Source organism: Mytilus edulis, chromosome 3, assembly GCF_963676685.1.
Source record: "Mytilus edulis chromosome 3, xbMytEdul2.2, whole genome shotgun sequence".
NCBI classification, from domain to species: domain Eukaryota; kingdom Metazoa; phylum Mollusca; class Bivalvia; order Mytilida; family Mytilidae; genus Mytilus; species Mytilus edulis.
The window spans coordinates 61465748-61485463 of NC_092346.1; the positions used below are offsets into that span (position 1 = coordinate 61465748).

Sequence of the window (19716 nt, forward strand, 5' to 3'; positions counted from 1 at the left end):
GTTTGACCCCTCGGCCAACATTAACTTAATCTTGTCATAATGCTGAGGCAAAATCAAATTTATCTTGGTGTTTTGACTGTTCAAAAGAAAAACTCAAAATCCTTCTCAACAGTCTTTCACCGTAAGTAAACAAACATTAAACCCATGTCTAAAAAAAATGTGTTAAGCATTTATTGGTATAATTGATGCAACAATAGCCAGTTACTAGAATCATATTCAAAACAGTGTGGCTGTGGCCATTGATAAACTGTTGGGTCATCAAAGGTTCTTAACGTCTTTAATAATAAAATAATTCGAAAAAATAATCAGGAATAACCTTTATATTTTGATTTATATCATTGATATACATCAAAACATCGTGTTATTCCTGATTAGTTTTTCAAATAACTTTATTTATGTGTTGAGAACCTTTGGTGACCTTACAGTTTAAGTGTCATTAAAAAGTACATATTGAGCAGTGATCGTTACAGACAAACATTCACACAATCTGTCCCATTCAATGGGATAATTTAGGTCGTCAATCAATAGCCACAGCCACACTGTTTTGAATATGATTCTATCTTAATAAAATACATGAAAAGAATATGTTTTTAGGTACACGCTGTGTTGCAAATTTTAGCTAAATTTAAATCTATATTGTCTTTTAGGTTTAATAATATACTGTAAATAATTTGAGTAGGTTGTCTGTTGATAATTCAACAATCACATAAAATGTGTAAACTATTGCATTAACAATCAATTTGCTCAAATCAATCATGTTAAGAACACATTAATCGATTGATGCATGAACAGATAATGCATTTAAATAGCAGAAATAATATCTCAAAAAAATATCCTTTTATGGTAAAAATGTGAGAATAATGTGTAAACATATTCACAGAATTTCAAAGTTCAACCATATTTACAAAACAATTACATCTATTAACATGTGTTGAAATTACATTCCTTATGGGAAATACAATAGGTCAGAAATATATAACATGCCTGGAGTTTTGGAATTAAATTGGGATTGGTAATAAAAATGTGTATCACTCTGTATTAAACATCACCTGAAATATTGCTTGTGCCAGTTTTCCTCCTAGTGACTTTTCCTTTTCTTTAGGCACTGTGGTATCAAGCACCCCAGATGTAATGGACAGAAGAACTTGCAACATCTGTTCCCTAAAAAAAACAACATTTTAAACTTTTCATGATGCATATAATAATTGCCAATAACTATGAATTTCTTCGTTATGTTGAACAAGTACCACTGATATTATATAAAAGACTGTCCTGCAGACATGAGATCAAGAATTATATACTTAGACTGAGGAAAGCACAGGAAATGCTTTTGATAGAAAACAACCAATACAATTACTTTTAAGAGAAAAGACCTTTACTGGAAAGCACTAAAATCAGATGTACATTAGTGATCAGGATTCAAATGACTCTTTAGAAAACAAATACATGTATTGTGATTGCTTCTTAAATTTGCTGGTGTAATGGCTATGACAAAGTGACATTATACCTTCTAATCCACTTCCTCTCTCTTTTTTCTACTAACGGTGGCAGTCATATTTAGTTGAGGTCATTAATCATAATTCTCAAAGGTAATATAAATGTATCTTTTCAATAAATTGATAGTGATCACACAAAAAAATCAATTGAACCTTTACCAAATTAACAGCTAACATAACATTTATGTAATATGTTGAGAATCATATAGATCAAGTATTTACCAGGTTCTCTGTTCCATCTTAACGTTCATTACAAGGAATCTATAAATATTCAGCACCTTTTTGCAGAGATCAACCTGTTGATAAAAAAAAGGATTTATAAATTCATTTCAAAATTTTTCTGAATAAAACAAAACTATACAGATATTTTGTATAAAATTGGAAGTTAGGAAAATAATTGATGACAATAGGTATGTCTGAAATCTGAAATGATAATATCATCTTTTGTCATATTTGCTTCTTTATACCGTTGAAAAACATTATATTCTATAAGTATGCTCACCTAACTTAAAATGTTTTGATCAGATAACTGTCGTGTACTTTCCACACACTTTTAAAATAGACTGAATTAGTATAATGTTGGATGTATAGTCATTGTAAAAGCATATTTACCTGTTCCACCAACATTTCTGAATCTTCTGTTTGTAGAAGGAAGACATTAGCAGCATTAGTTATAAAGATCTGTAATACTTTCTGTACACCAGCTTGTATATCACAGTGTGTATGATCCTCTGCCAAATCATCTATTGCACCAAGATAGGAAGGATTACGTATACACACACCAGTTTTGTCTAATCTCTCTGATGAAGATGGCATGATTCTTCCAGAATTCATTAACGTTGATTCCTGTCATTAATTATTAGAACAATATACATTAGTTAGGAGAAAAAATATGTATGGATCCATCTCAATAGTTTTTCCTGCAGCTTTTAAGAAGTCAATATGAAATTAAAATCATTAAAGGTATTATCTATATTACAGGGAATACAAAGGACAAGGTTCACTTATGGCACAATATGGCCTAAAATATCAACTTTATCATAAAACACCAAAAAGGTCACAATTTGATTCGCAAATGGGTCTATTTCAAAAGACTTAATGCTAAATAAATCAGTTCTTTTCATAAAAGTACATAATATTCTCCAAAGTAGGCCCATTTTGGACATTTTGTTAAAATATGGTGATATTGTGCAATTTTTATACCTAAAAGCTTTAGGAAAACATTGGCCCCACCTACGATCCAAAATATTTTGAAGTCTAAAGATTCCAATTTTGATATGGAATTCATCAATATAAAGACTTTTGGATCGTGGATGGAGGCCAAGGTTTATTATTCCAAAAACAATTAAAATTGTGGAAAAATTTTACCAAAATTGACCAAAAATACAACTAATGAATATTTCAGGGGTCATAGCTTCATAAATTTTAAAGGAAGGTGCCAATAAGATATATTTTTGTATTGATAGTATTGTCACAAGTATTTCTATGCAAAATTTGTAATTTATTGGCCCGATTTTAAAAATGTCAAAAATCTAGGGACAATCTTAACCCTTCTCCTTTACACTTGAAGTCAAAATAACATCATTAAAATATGGTCCTTACGTAGAAATCAATGAAACTCTATATGATGTTCATTTCATATTTAAAGAAATGCAGAGTTTACTGATGATTGTATAAACATGCCTGTTGAAAACAGACCCAAGGTGCCATTAGTATGGTACATTGGCCATGCATCGTCTTGCTCCATGACATGTAAGTTATGTAGTATTAAGGGACAAATCATGCAACTTCATTTATTAAATAAAACCTGAATGTCAGATATTGTGCCCAAGCCTAAAAACTATTCAATTATTGGTTAAGAAGGAAAAGCAGGAGAAAAAAAATACTGTGAGTGAACTTTAAAAGAATAACCCCAACCTTACTAGAGATTATTGCCACATACTGCATTATCTGAGTAAATTCTATTTCACATTTAACATGTGGTGTAGCGTTTCCATTTTAGACACTTTTCACTCTTATAGTAATTGGAAATATCACAAATCACAGCAAATTTAAGGTCTCCTTGCACTAGCTTCAAAAGAAGTTGTGATAGATATGGATCATGATAAATATATGCATTGATAAACAATATCAACCAATTAAAGAGATATTTTTATTAATAGCATCAGAAGCATATGTCTGTGTTTGTTTATGTTCAACACGTGTTGATGAGCACATGGTTGCATACCTGGTTTGTTATTGTATGATTTGATTGGCTATTGTATGTCGCAATGCAGGTATCCTACCCATAAACATGAGGGTAGGATCGTGATTCTAGTGCAGAATCTTATTACAAATAATAGATATTTTTATAACCAGTTATTCAACGTTCTGCCTTTCCGAGTAGCATACCTTTCTTTTCGTTATACATATTGCCCCACCCCACCCCACCAATTTGATAGATTTTAGTTAGACAGTTTTATTATATGACATGATAATTTGTAATAGTGATGTATTTATTGTTTTGTAGATTGTCGTAGATTTTGATATGTTGTTGGATTGAGTTTTGATACAGATTTTGTATTGATGAAATTTGTGTGATTTTCTGAGATTAGTTATTAGTAGATGAACATTTGAAAGAATATTGAAATATGATTATATGAAATGGTTTTGATGTTTGAAAATTTTTTTTAAAAAATAAAGTATTAAAGTGTGCTACTCACAAGAAGAGTTCATTCATATAGTATACATGTGTTGAGTTTTATTGAATAAATAGTTTATGTTCGGTTAAGCTTTGGCGAATTAGAACATAATGTAACTTACTTTATTTGACATTTATGCTTCAAATTATATTTTCCAATGATTTTTTATGCATTTCATGCAAGTTTTTATGACTGTTTTCATCTTTGTGCAATAAATTATCATCTTAAAAGAAAATGATCAAACTAGAAACTAAATCTAGTGTTTCTGTCTTTACAAAAACAGACAATGTATCATGCTATCAAGCTGTGACCTTTTAACTTGAACTTCAGCATTGATGTTTTTGCTTATTTTGTTATTATGATTTTGATAGTTATCTTTAAAAGTCTAACATTGTTTTCCCTTCCATGCTGTTTTGTAACCTAACAAGGAGTTTGCAAACATGCACATTTCAGAATACAAGGATTACATATTATCTTGAATTGCTATCCACCACTTGATACCATTACAAAAGAAAAGATTTTATCAGAGAGTTTTCATGTTAATGACTGGACACATTTCAGCAGCTGCCCGCAGGCCTGTTGCATTCCCCAAATCAATAATCCATTTTTCTTTCGAAAATCTTGTTAAAAATTATAGCAAACAATTCTAAATATCTGCTTTGCGAAAGAATACAGCTGTTGAGTAGTCCTACAATAAAATATATCATTGAATACCTACATCTGATGAAGCATCCTCCTCTAAGATATCAGATAGAGTTGAAGGTATTTCTGGTGTTTCTCTATTATGACTTCCATGCTCCATATCACAAGGCTCTTGCATAAAAATTGGTTTACAATCAGCATGCTGTTTAACAGACAAAGTTGTTAGTATAAAACATGCAGATGTCTATATCAAAGTTATCATGCATATACATTAAATGTATTATCAGAACTATTTCTGTATATCAGCCACAATAAGTCATTTGCACATGCAATTTAAATATAGTGAAAAGAGACATAATTATTTATCCATATATTGCCAGTGTTATTAAGTTCAAATCAGCTAATCTCCCTTTTGTAGCATAGACAGTTCATATTCAAATAAGGGAAACCACCCATAAATCTGATGAGATAAGAAACAGTTGGATAATAGTTTTTTTTACAAGAAAATTTTTCTAAACTTCAAGAGGCAAGTTAGAAGAAACGTTTAAATTTGAATATGTTTTTTTTTTTGTAAACTAGTACTTGTATACCCTTGATATATTTATCTGTTTGTACTTTATGATGTAAATATTATAGGTCATAATTCATAATTTAACCTGTCTGTATCATATCTCAAGAAATTTTTTTTTTTAAATCAACCTAACCAACCAAGCATTATAAAAAAAATAAGCCTACCTGGAACCAATCTTTGTACACACCAATTACAGTTTTAATAGCTTTGGCCTGTTTGAATGTAAACAACAATGCCTGAAAAGATTAAAATGTCATATTTATAGGGATAATTTTTTACTCAAATTTACATTGTAAGGTTTTTGTTTATCAAGAAATAGACCAATAAGAAAAAGTATTCATGATGCAGCAACAGGTTAACTCAGAAATGGACATTTATATCCATTTCTTAATGGCGAAAATCTAAATGGATATTCGCCCATCCACCATACCATCCCAAATCAAAAACCCATTACTATTTTAAAACCAGCTAATAATAGGTAGGAGCTAGCAAGAAACAAACTCAGAATGACCTTACTTTACAGTAAAATCGTCAACAAATACCATGAAACAACACAAAATTGTCTAACATATTTATAACATGTGTCCCATATATAATAATTTTACACAATAACTTGATCTTAAATTAAAATACCTTAGTGAGTGCGCTCACATACCCCACGTCCCCACATTGTCATTGGAGAAATAAAATAAGTGTAAGAAAAAGAAATTGTATCAGAAAAAAAAATTGAATCTTAATTTCCTGTCAATATGCACATCTACATAGTAAGTCCCTATTATCTACACAGTTTCATGAAATTCTGTTGTGTGGTTTGAGAGGAGTTGCAATGACAAAAGGTTGCAGTAGTATATTGGGCAAATAAGTTCAAAGGGTGTAACTCCTGGAAAAAAAATTGAATCGTAATTTCCTGTTGATATGCACATCTACGTAGTATGTCCTTATTATCTGAAAAGGTTTCATGAAATTCTGTTGTGTGGTTTGAGAGGAGTTGAGATGACACGAAACAGGACTGACGAACGGACAAACGGGTCAAAAACATTATACCCTCCGCAACCCATTGTGTGGAGTATAATAATATGATATAATATTGGAAATACTTGCTTGTCTAAAAGATTCATGTATAACATTAACATTTTCTCGGGTTGAAAATAAGACACTTCTAACAATATCATTTTCGTTTTCAAATTCTTCATAACAAAGGCTTGAGTTGGTAGAATCATGTTCAGAGCCATGAGATGTTGTAGACAGGGTACTTGTATTGCTGCCTGGCATTCTCTCTGCTGTATTATTCCTAAACTCAACTTGTTCTTTTGATGGATCAACATCAGTGGAATCTGTTGTTTCCTGTTCAGGTTCCCTAAAAATATTAAATAGCCAAAACATTTGATGCTGGTTTCTTCTTTTAGTTCAGAGGTTCACTGTTCAGAAACAATGCGATAGCAAGAAAAAATCTTAAAAATATTCGAACCTTAGTATTTGTGGCATAACTTTTTTTCAGGTAGGCTGCTTATAAGGTGGTTAATAGGTAGGAAACATCAAACAATCTATAATTCATTTTTGATCTAAAGACTTCTCTTTAACAAATGACAACAAACAGTATTTTCTGTATTCAAATTCTTAAGACTTATTTCCGATATGCATGACAGCTGTAAGTATGTAATACCTTGTTTCATCTTCTTGTTTTCGGTTTATCATGAAATGTGCCAACCATTTAATATAAGAATATCTACATTCTGCCACATTATTGGGCAAGTCTTTACTCTTCATGTCTTCCATCTTTCTGACGCTAGGTAAATCTATAATTCATATATAAGGTACAAAGAAATTAAGACAATGCTTTATATACATGATAACTCTTCAATCTCATCTTTGTCATTAAAAATTCAATGTTATCAAAATTAAATGCATCAGATTATCACACAAGATATTCATTTGTATGTGTGCATGACATTTTAAGTATATATTTTTTTTTTACAAACTCTTATAATTTACAAAAAAAAAAAATAAAAAAAAATCTCATAATTTAATTTTGGATGTATGAAATCTTCTGATTAGTTGAAGGTTTTTTTGTCTTCCAGCTCATTGGCAATTATTTTGTCGGTTGCCCATGAGTCAACAAAAACCTTTTTTTCTTGATTTACTCCTTTAAAGTCATATGAAACCTCAAATAAAAAAAAAAATATGCATATGTTTTTTTAAAACTAAATGCATAGTTTTCATTATACAACTTATGTACATATACTTTTTTCTGAGGAAAATTCTTTAATTTGTTCACATTTAGAAGAAGTTTACTTATTTTTAATTGCTTGCTGCCAGGAAGCAATTCGCTGACATATTTTCCGTATGCATAGTGACCTAAGGCCGAGAAAAAAAAGATCGATGTTTCCGGTAACCCGACCGACCCTGTTTTTTAGCCCCCGACCCTAACTTTTTTATTGGATCTTCAAAAAAAAAAAAAAAAATTGTATCAACCGTCTCCGTTTTTGACACAGGCTTCTGATAGATGACATAATATTTTTTCTCTCTTGCTTCTACTTGCATAGAAAGCCAGTAAAACATTTTATTAATGTCAAAAGGTATTCCAAATAGGTTAAAATCCAAGAAATTTGCACAGCAGGTGCTTCAAAAACATTGCAAATGGCACACTTCCGGTTTTTGAAACTAATTATGGATCAGGACTTGGAAAAACCATGATAATTTTCCGGATTTCATTTACGATGTCAAAAAAAAAAAAAAAAAAAAAAAAAAAAAGAATTCCGACCTACCGACCCTATTTTTCAAAATGATGTTACCGGAAACACATATTTTTTTTTTAGGCCTAAGCGTGACCCTCCTCGTAAAAATCAGGTGATAGCAATACGCATGAATCTGTCATTAAAATAAACAATTACCTGATTGTATATGTTAAACACGTGCTAAATACCCATGCTTTTTGTTGATTATTTACTATAAGGTGACAATCGGTAAACTTCAGCTTCAAAACACGGCATTTAATGAGTGGCCATATTTGTTGAATCATATCAGACAGAGAGAAACAAAATTGAGGATTATACGATATATTTGCGTAAAAAATTTGTAAGATTTCCGTGGAACCAAGTGTCTCGCCTACTTTTGCTGTAAAATGCAGGATCAACAAAAATGAGGGAAAAATTAATTAAAATATTCCGCTTGATACCATGTTTGGATTGTAGGAAGCTTCTGTCCAAGTTTGGTAAAAAAATCCTGGATAGTTTATGAATCTAATAAATGTTTTAAAAACTTTAACTGCAGACTGGATGTAATGTTAACTGGAAGAAAAACTAAGTCCATTTATAAGTAAAATACAGATACACAGGTACAAAATATTAACAAAATTTCCTTCTAGATACTAGCTTTTGATCATAAACAAGCTTCTGTCTTAGTTTAGTACAAATAAAAAATAGTATAAGAAAGTTATCAAAATTTTAAAAAATTTAACCAGAGTGAATGTGTTGTTTCCTGGCAGAAAAAAAGTCCATTTAAAGTAAAATACGGAAAAAATGGAATTTTATTTTCACAAAATTTACTTCTGGATACTATCTTTAATATGATCATAAACAAGCTTCTGTCCAAGTTTGGTAGAAATCCAGTATGGTTTAAGAAAGTTATTAAAATTTCAAAAACTTTAACCACAGAGTGAATATTTGTGGACGCTGACGAAGACGGAATGTAGGATCGCTTAGTCTCGCTTTTTCGACTAAAGTCGAAGGCTCGACAAAAATGATAAAATCGTGCACAGAGGACTAAGTTTATGATATATACATGTATTGGCTCAAGAATTGGATAAACATTATTTTACAATAAATAAATTTGGTGTTTTTACTGTCTTCTGATTGGTTAAAATTATTAGTTTTATTTTCAATGTTGTCAATTTTGATGGTGACACGCTTACTCTGACGTTGTGTATTCATACGCCAACATGTGTGTATGTTGTTATTGTTAATATAAATAATATATTTGAACCTTATTTTTGATAGAAATTTATTTATAATGAATGGCAATAATTTATTTTGATTTTATTGAACCATAAAACAAATTTTTGACTCTTCACATTTTACATAATCCGCTTTGCGGATTATTCAATGTGAAGAGTCAAAAATTATTTTTAAGGTTCAATAAATTCAAAATAGATAATAGCCATTCATTAACCAGTCACTCGTTTCTTATGACTTTAAAAGAGGGAATTAAGAGTTAAATTATAAGAAGTTTCTGTAACATTTTTTTCTGTCATTTTGTGCAATAACCTAAATCTTTAAATATATGCACTACATTTTTTATGTTATTTCTCCTTAGACAGCCATTCCTTAAGTAATATGATAAGCTGTTCTTGACAATATTCCTTCTATTAGTGCAATAAACTGATAAGATATTTTTCATTTACCACAGTTTCGTATCTCACTTCCTATTCATTATATATTTGACCAATATATTTACCTAGTTCTGGCCTGTAAACACTACTATTTTTATCAAAATCTGGTAACAACCATTTTAGGTAAGAACTCTTAAATTTATAAAACAGAAAAACAAATCCAGTCTCTTTCATTCTGTCATTCAGCCATACAATTTTTGACACCTGAAAGGATATACAGTATAACAGTAAATCATCAATGAAATATTCTGAATTATTTCAATTGAAATTTTTGGTAAGATCTGTTATGATGTCCAAAATTTAAGTCAGTGTGTTACAAAAAAGTCATTTTATCATAATTATATAATTACTTGCATGTTTTCCTAATGGTGTATACAATATGCAAACAGTTACCTTTTTTGAACATGTAAAAGGTTTGCTTTATTTAAGTAAATACATGAATCAGATTTATTGTTCCTAGCATATCCTTCCTACTCGAAAGCCTGAGACTTCTTTATAGTCAAATTTTTTTTCACATTTATGAGATGTTGAATAAACAGAATATTTTCAAATTCTTATCTAAATAATCCGATATAATACTTTTTAATTTTTCTATAACTTACCTCTGACACTAAGTAATATATGAGACAGTCAAAGAAATGTTTTGTAACATTATCTGGAAGTTTCTCTCCACTGCTAGGTAGAATTGGTGTAATTTCATCAGGAGATATCATCCCACCAAAACCTAATAATTATATTTTTCATTAAAAAATCAGTTTAAATGTAACATGTCCAACAATATTTAAAAGTCTAGCTAAATTTAATACAACTAAACTTCTTCAAACTGTAAAAAAAAATCTTTTTACTTAACAATATAATTGAAAAAGGCTTGTCTTAATTAAGTTTTCTTACTGTCTGCAGTTGATTTGCTCTGGAGAGCTGTTTGATCTATACCATCACCCAAACCAGGAACCAGTTGTAGAAAAATATCATGACATTCCTCTGAAGCACTCTCCTGTAATATCTGGTACCAAATAATGAACAATCTCATTCCTTCTTTTCTTGTCTAAAATTAAAAACAAAGACACCCTAAGAGAACATCCAAAACTATATTGGTACTATAAATTAAGTTATGGCAATAAACTGTTTTTTTATTTTCTGCTTTGCCTATTAGTAAAAACTATATTTTACTGTTATCTATTAAGTGTAATAAGAGATGTGCAAAAGCAATAGACCACTTTTCAATTATGATAGCCTTTATGACATTATTTATTAGATAGAGGGGATTGCATGTATCCCTGCACGTTCAACAATCATAAAGAGTCTTAATGAACGTCATTGTGAAGGATAAACTGGATATGTTGGTTCAGTCTGTACTTAAATCACAATTCCCTTATGATAGCAGTGGTGACTGTCAATTATAAGAATTTAATTTGCCTAATAATTTGTGCTATATAGCATCATAGTTTTTCAACCACTCGCTCAACATGGGAACAGAAGTGAAACAGTATATTTCATCTTTTTTATAAATTAATCTAAACAATGCAAGAAAAAGCTCAAGACAAATATTAAATAAAACTATAAATAAGTTATTAATTTTTCAAAGAAACTCATATTTACCTTTATACCATTTCCAGGATGAAGCAGTTTCTTCATTATTCGACCTTAAAAAAATTAAAAATACATTTATTCATCACTTACTTGGCAGTATTGTCAGGGTTTGACACTAACATTAGAGGTGATGTAGTCCACAGGACTACCAAGAAAAAATTTTGGGTAGTCCTGGTAGTCCACCTCTATCACCGGTGAGGGCCGCAACGCGGCCCGAACTAGCTAGGGGGGTTTGGGGGCATGCCCCCCCAAGAAAATTTTTCGAAATAAGATGCAATTTCCTGCCATCTGAGCACCCCAAAAGCACACAAATGGTCATTTCAGTTTTGAAAATATTTTGGTTTTTTTTTCAGATAAATTAAAGTTGACATTCAGTGAATAAATTTTATTACTCCTGAACTTTTACCGTCAGAAAATTTTGAAAAATGAAATGCAAAATCTGCAATCTGAGACAATTTCTAAGGCCTTGTTAGGTGGAGTTATTTGACCTTTTATTCCAGAATTATTTAGAAAAAAAGGATAAAAATAAGTCAAAGTTTTCATTAATTCTTCAAACAGTTTATAAGATTTTTCTTGTAGTGATACAATGTCTTTGTTTGTGAACTAGAGGTCAACTTCATCATCACTGATGAAAGCAATTCAGTGGATATGTTGCTATTATTTTATAATGGTTATATTCTCCCACTGATAGATTATTGTTGTATTATTTGGAGTGATTGTGCTAAAAATGAGCTAGTCAGAATAATACATTGCAGAAAAGGGCTGCAAGACTTATTTTAGATGCTGATCCACTTTCATCATCAGCTCCACTGTTTAAACAGCTTGGATGGATGACAGTAGAGAACAGAATCTCATACCACAAATCAGTTTTGATGCTTAAATGCCTTAAGAATGAAGCCCCTGTATATCTCCCTGAAAAGTTTAAAGAAATGCCAGAAATAAAGCAATATTGTTTGAGAAATTCCTCTTGCAAAAATTTACAAGTTCCAAAAGCCAAAACAGAGCTTTATAAGAAATCTTTTATATATTCAGGATCTATTTTATGGAATAACTTACCAATATCCCTGAAAAAATCAACCTCAAGTACAAGCTCATTCAAAAAAGATTTAAAAAAATTACTTGATGGAACATTAAGAAGCTGTGCATTTTTTATATGCTATGCATAATTTTCACACATTTACTCAAACTTATGATGTTGTTGATGCCAATACTATACATGTCATATATGACATGGAACTTAGAGACCTGTTTTGAAAATTGTATATTTCATAACAATTTTTTATTTCATTATTCATGTATGTGTGTCTGTTTGATATTTTGTAATTGTTTGTTATATTTCATTGTATTTCACGAGGGCCTCAGGGAAGATTAGCTTTACAGCTAACTGTGTAACCCTCTTTAAATAAAGAATTATTATTATTATCATTATTATTAAAACAAAATGCCTTTAATACCATTTTGAATGACATGCATAAATGGTTTTTTTTGTAATAAGAAAGCCACCAAAAAATATTGTTGGCTTTTTTTTCAAACTACCTCTTCCTGTTTCTTTTTTTAGGGGTAATAATTTTTTTTTCCAAATTTGGGAAGTATTTTTTTTTTAACTCTGACACCTACGTTTTTATTGCTGACCTTTGCTGTCTAATCTGCAGTTTCTTCACATTTTGGTTATCAGACATTTTCATTTTACATTGAAAATCCCATGTGTTACAAACACTGTGAAGATTCTGATCTGAAATCTGGATCTCAAAAGTGCTTTCATAATAACAATATAAAATTTACGTTCTTCCAAATGCCATCACTGTCTTTGTAAAATGTAAACATAATTGGGAGGACTTTTATGTCAATTTTTAGCATTGAAATAGCCAGACCATATACAAATTTCCAGGTGGTCCACAGGACTACTGATTAACCATGTTTTGGTAGTCCTCCTAGATTTTAGGGGGGCACCAGACTACCGGACTACCGTTAGTGTCGAACCCTGATTGTGTATCTTAAACTTGTGTATTTCTCATTGCATTAAATTAAAGTTATGGTCTGCAAAGTGATCAACAATTTTTTTTTAATAAATCCATAGAAAAAAATTTGAGAGGGTTCCATGGAACTCAGTGTCTCACCTACTTTTGCTGTTAATCGCAGACTCAACAAAAAGAGGGAAAAAATAATAGTAACATTCCTCTTGATACACAATGTACTATCTTTTGATTGAATGAAGTCTCTGTCCAAGTTTGATAAAAATCCAGAATAGTTTATGAATCTTATGAATGTTTTAAAAACATAACTGCAGACTGTATGTAATGTTACCTGGCAGAAAAACCATTTATAAGTTAAATATGGGGGGAAAAAATGATTTTTTTTTCACAAACTTTACTTCTTATGATCATAAATAAGCTTCTATCCAAGATTGGTAGAAATCCAGAACAGTTTAAGAAAGTTATTAAAATTTCAAAAACTTTAACCACAGAGAGAATATTTGTTGACACTGCCACTGCAGACAACACCTACAGAATGTAGGATTACTATGTCTCACTTTTTCGACAAAAATGATAAAAATTGGACAGATGACTTCCCATGTTGATGTACTCACCAATACTGTGAAACATCCATCTTCTTTGAATTAACTCTGGTAACAACAACAGTATTTTCTGAAAAGTTAAAATTGCACATCTATAAGATAGGCTATATGGATGTACATTGCAGTGAAATTGAATAAGATCTAAAAAAAAATAATTCAAATGTTTTAAAAAATTGTATAAAATAGTAAAACAATTTTTTCATTTACTGTTTACATTAACAAAAATTAACATTCACCAATGTATTTGAAAGTTGAGCTGGTATTGAACAAGAAGCTTAAGCTCAAGTATTTATATTTGATTTCTTAATTTTCTCAATTGTTTTGCATTTAACTGGGGTGTATGAATCACATCTTTACTTATTGTGCAATATTTGAATATTCTACTCTCCTTGGGATCTTAATAAAGCCCAATTGTTTTCTAAGATTCTTTCAATAGTCATTCTATTTAATAGGGTTCTCACTTAGGTGAGTCCATGAGTTCTAGACTCATTTTCAAATTTTTTTTAAGATGCATCAAGATAGTAAAATGTTGTATCAAACATGTCGGATGAGCACTTAATTATGTCATTATTTGATAACAAAATTTTCGAAATAATCTAAATTTGGTGTAATTCCCATGCCCTATTTTATAATGGGTACTGAATTAATAAATTATAAAGCAATAAAATTCCACCTTCTTACTGTTGAACTCGCCATGGCCAAAAATGACAAGCCCTTAAATTCGCCTTTAAAAATCATAGTGGGAACTCTAATCAAAAAAGAGGAACAAGAAATTATTTTTCCCCCTCCACAACAAAAAAGTTTTATATAAGAGGACAAAAATTGTTCAATCTATTCAGATTAAAGTAAAAAAAAAAACTGTTTACTCTTAAACATTAGTTAGCATAAACTTCTCTTCAACAGAGTTTTTCAAACTGTTTTGTAAGATTTAGTAAATGAAATTTAAATCCACATCTTGCAATCTTCTGAGTATTAGAGATGTACAATATATGTGTATTAGTATTTTCTATGACATTTGGCTTCAAACAATACCTCAAATATATTAAGAATTCCTTCCAATTCTTCTCTGTGTGCTTTATTAGCTGCAAGGAGAGAATATTGTTTGTATACATTGAGTTTCCACTCTTGTAAAAGAGAAAATATGTTATTCTTATTATACAGTTTAATAGTAGGTTAATTTTATCTTAAAGACAACTTATCTAAATTGTCTACTATATTCCTTTAAAACCTTAATTTTCTTGTTGGTGTTTTTTTTTCACATTTTTTTTTATGAATACAATAAAACTAGACAAACTACATGCATAATACATATACCAGTATAAACAGACAATAACTGTTAAGTGTCTTTAAATATCAGCTGTTTTTGTATGAGACTAAGAAACAAGTGTAATGTTACCATACAATGAAGCTGATATATAAAAACACTAAACAGTTATGGTCCTTATCCTGCAATTAATATTTTGTACCTTTTTTTTCTCTCTCTTTTTTTGAATGAAATTGACATGACTTGAATGCTGACTGCAATTGAATGGGCAGGGCTCACGCTACCAGGCGACTTGGGCGAAGAAGTCGCCTTCCCGACCGTCACTTCGCTTTCTCCGACCCCCAAAAGCGAAATCAAGTCGCCCTGTTCTTGACGATACTCGCTTTCAGTCGCTTCCGTCATCGGACATTTTCAATTTTTACCAAGTTGATGAAACATCAATTTTTTATTGATAATTAAAGAAATTCAGACATAAACGATTCATTATCTTTAGAAAAGAGGTTGACGCATTGTCTTCGCAGTGTGTAGTAGGTTATTTGATAAAAATACAACTTTTTATCACTTCATGCATTTTCGCAAGTTCCGGTGCTTGTTACTCGAAAACGTACATCAACCTAAATTTCGGCGGCAAAATAAGTTTGTTACTTCATTTAAACGTGATAAAAGTTGCCTCCAGTAAATGTTTAATCCATTTATTGCATTATAAACGTCATGTTCCTTTTCAAATAACTTGTCAAACATCGTTTATTTTTGTAAATTTTCTTGCATTCGTCCGCCATTGACCAATTTCTAAACTACGGATCTGAACCGGACCAGCTATGACCGAAATCCGTACTTTAACAATAATTACTACGGACGCACGGACGGAACAGCTGGCAGAAGAATATTGATCCCAAAGGGAAAAATTACGCATTCCACACACATTAAGAGACTTTTGGTTACATCTAATTGATTGGTGTATATAATTCCCTATATTTTTTATTGATTGTTTCAAACTATTGATTAAAGTTGCTTAACTCTGAGACTATTATACTAATTTCAATATATTATGGCCCACCTTAATAACTTTTATATTTTTTTATGAGAAACACTGAATTTCATACACAAGATAATTTTTAATTAAATTGTAATAATGATATATTATAATTTCTTTACATTTTTTAAAATAATTTTTTTTTTTAGTGCTAGATATTTAGTTGGAATAAGTTTCTCACAAGAACCTTAGTAAAACTTAAACAACTTTTAATTCCAAATGTTACTTTAATTGTATTTTTTTTACTCAGATATGAATTGAACAATATAAAAAGAACATTATTTACATATGGCCCTTTATACTATTGTAAAATCCAAACATTGTAGCGCACCGCACGAATGAGCACTTCTCTTTCAAATCTCACCACTTCTCCCTATCAGTTTCAAAAAGAGAAGTCACTTCTCCCTATAATTCTGAAGTAGTGTGAGCCCTGATGGGATGTAAACAGTAATTTGATATGAACGTTCATATGCAGAAGGAGCAAGCTACCAGGCGACTATAAACATCTAGAATAGGTTTATTGCTTGGTGTTATCTGAACTATCTGTATCAGAATATTTTCCTGAAAAAGGCCTCACAAATCATCTAAAACAAACTAATTTTCAGGCTATATATTAAGTCAAAAAGTTTTTCTTGAAGACTGCTAGAGACTCTGGCCTTTGTAAGTCATGTATCATTTTTAATTTAAGTTTCTTGTGTATACTTTGGAGTTTAGTATGACGTCCATTATCACTGAACTAGTATACATATTTGTTTAGGGTCAGCTGAAGGACGCCTTTTGGGGGCGGGAATTTCTCCCTGCATTGAAGACCTATTGGTTACCTTCAGACTCTGCTGTTGTCTGTTCTATGGTCGGGTTGTTGTCTCTTTGACACATTCCCCATTTCCATTCTCAATTTTATACCATAACTTAATCATACCTCTTTGCTTTAAATCTGCTTCTACTGTAGCAAAATTATCGTTGAATATGTAATATATGTGGGAGTAATTGGATTCAAAGAATGCTTTAGCCTCAACAACTTCATAATTATCTGTAAAAGAAAATAAATATGTATCATAAAAGAGGGACGAAAGATACCAAAGGGACAGTCAAACTCATAAATCTAAAACAAACTGACAACGCCATGGCTAAAAATGAAAAAGACAAACAGAAAAACAATAGTACACATGACACAACATAGAAAACTAAAGAATAAACAACACGAACCCCACCAAAAACTAGGGGTGATCTCAGGTGCTCCGGAAGGGTAAGCAGATCCTGCTCCACATGCGGCACCCGTCGTGTTGCTTATGTGATTACAAATCCGGTAAATAGTCTAATTCGGTAGGTCAAATGAATTTTACATGGGGTCTCTTTCTGAGAAAAGTAAAATGTTAGACTAATGAATTCAATTTTGATGTTGAATAGGGACAGAAATATTTCCTTGCAACAGGCCACCTATTTAGTATTGACCCCTCATATAAATGTTACAGCGAATGGATCTTAACCATGTTAAACATGCAGAGAGAGAGTGGCAAATTCCCTACACCATAACCAAGTGTTACTAAATACTTTACATGCCACAAAGTCAAACTGTCTTCCCACTTGTTCTGTAGCAAGGGTTTAATAACCGGATCAGGAAAATACATTCAAAGTTTTATATATCGATGTTAACTTCAGTTCACTTAACTTTATTTGTACAATTTGATGTCAATCAAACCAGTTAGGCATAATCATTAAACATAGTTATCACATCCAACCAAACTTAAATAGCATGATAAGTAAAGTAAATATATACAGGATTACCAAAAATTTTATATGAAACAGGCATTACTGTACATGTTGACAGGGGACGAAGTCTGTTTCAATCTTTGTTAATTCACTCATATTTTAATGTTCAAATAGAAAATGGAAATACCGTAATTTTTCCTATGTTGGTCCTAGCCTGTTCTTAGAAATGTTAGTTGTGACATCATTTTTGACACGACATCATTTTCAATGTAAACATAGAAACACTATCATCAGGTAATGTTTTTTTTCATATAAAAGAATAATCAACATTTTTTTTATTATTGTGCTCCATCCTAGGTTTGACTAGACTTATAAATACTTGTTTTACCCAAAGTGTCAGAACACTCGAAACCTGAGGAAAGAAAGAGATTTCTGTGCAAATGCGGGAAAATTAAAGTTTAAAAATAAAAAATTAACACTATCGAGTTCATTAGTTGATCTCATTAGGGTATAAGTGTGACATGGGAATGGCTAATATTTTTAAGCATGCACATGAAAAAAATTATTAAGCATGAAAACAAGAAAAGAGTCCAACAGGACACAGGAAATGACATACGCTTTTAAGGCAACGAGAAGCAGGATACAGGATTCTCACTAAAGAATCAGCTGGATACAGAATCGATATCAGACCCGCTAATTAGTAAGATTAAAGTATTGAGTCCCAAATTACGGTTGAAAATAAATCGGGAAAAGTTCCTGAATTTTTCATTCCACTAATGAACTCAAAATTGTTAACTTTTTTTTCAGACTTTTTTGGCGCAGAATTCTACTTTTTTTCTGGTCTTGTTTGCATGAGACTTTGAATAAAATATATATTTATCAGTCTAGTATAATATAGGATTGGAACTCAATACCAATTCATTTTTAATAATTGTTTGATATGAAAAAACGTAACCCGATGAAAGCGTTTCTTTGTTTACATTGAATATGACGTCATAACTTTAATAACATCACAACTAAATTACTAACAACAGAACCAAAATCGGATATGTAACGTTACTTTAAAATAATTCATACAGACTTCATCCCCATTCATAGGTAATGCCTGCCTCATATTGTTGATATTTCTACTGTAATTGGGGACTTCATCCTCATATTAAAGAGATTGACAGAGATGGCCAAAATATGGTGTGGATATTAGTAGCTCAATGGAAAGAGAGAAAGAAGACTTTTTGTTAAGAGACTTAAATGTGACAGTACAGGGATAAATAGTCAATGCATTGTATGTCCTTATTAGTGCAGTTTGTTCTAGAGTATGAATGATCATTTATGCATACATAAATAATGTATATACATTGAAATGAAAGTATTGGTAACTATTTCAGTGTGTACAGACATTTGTGGGTAACTGGGTTACACCATTGTTGATCAGGCTGAGGGAATCTGGGTCCATTTGCCCTAATTCACATTTGCCCTGATACCTGTTCGCCCAGGGTCCATTCACCCTGATTTTTTTTTCTTCTAATTGTTGTCCATTCACATATGATAATTTTAAGTATTTGAACAAAATTTGTTAAAGTTTGTTGAAAAATTGACAGAATATTTATATTGCTGCAATCAATCATTTTCCCTTCGGTTTACAAAGTAGAATACTGCAATACAATGTATTTCTCTTTATTGATTATGATATTTGTTAACAAAATAATTGTATTCAGTCAATCATGAATGTATACTAGTCTCAAAGTATAATAATAAATGAACTTGTAA

General features: G+C 30.8%; 1 protein-coding gene across 43 annotated transcripts in view; it reads right to left on the minus strand.

Annotated features, from left to right (window-relative positions):
* The window catches only part of LOC139517028 (ral GTPase-activating protein subunit alpha-1-like), a 66537-nt gene that overhangs the window by 46007 nt on the left and 814 nt on the right, over positions 1-19716 (minus strand). For 23 of the 43 annotated variants that reach the window (XM_071307610.1, XM_071307608.1, XM_071307587.1 and 20 more), the window contains exons 2-15: positions 17159-17269; positions 14975-15024; positions 13955-14012; positions 11377-11420; positions 10669-10822; positions 10380-10501; positions 9843-9981; positions 7054-7186; positions 6492-6747; positions 5555-5626; positions 4896-5021; positions 2109-2342; positions 1719-1792; positions 1050-1161 (exon numbers count right to left, since the gene is read on the minus strand). In XM_071307610.1, coding sequence (XP_071163711.1) covers positions 1050-1161; positions 1719-1792; positions 2109-2342; positions 4896-5021; positions 5555-5626; positions 6492-6747; positions 7054-7186; positions 9843-9981; positions 10380-10501; positions 10669-10822; positions 11377-11420; positions 13955-14012; positions 14975-15024; positions 17159-17269 — 1685 coding nt within the window. The remainder of the gene's footprint in view (positions 1-1049; positions 1162-1718; positions 1793-2108; positions 2343-4895; positions 5022-5554; positions 5627-6491; positions 6748-7053; positions 7187-9842; positions 9982-10379; positions 10502-10668; positions 10823-11376; positions 11421-13954; positions 14013-14974; positions 15025-17158; positions 17270-19716) is intronic. The other 20 variants (XM_071307614.1, XM_071307613.1, XM_071307603.1 and 17 more) reach the window with 1 other exon arrangement.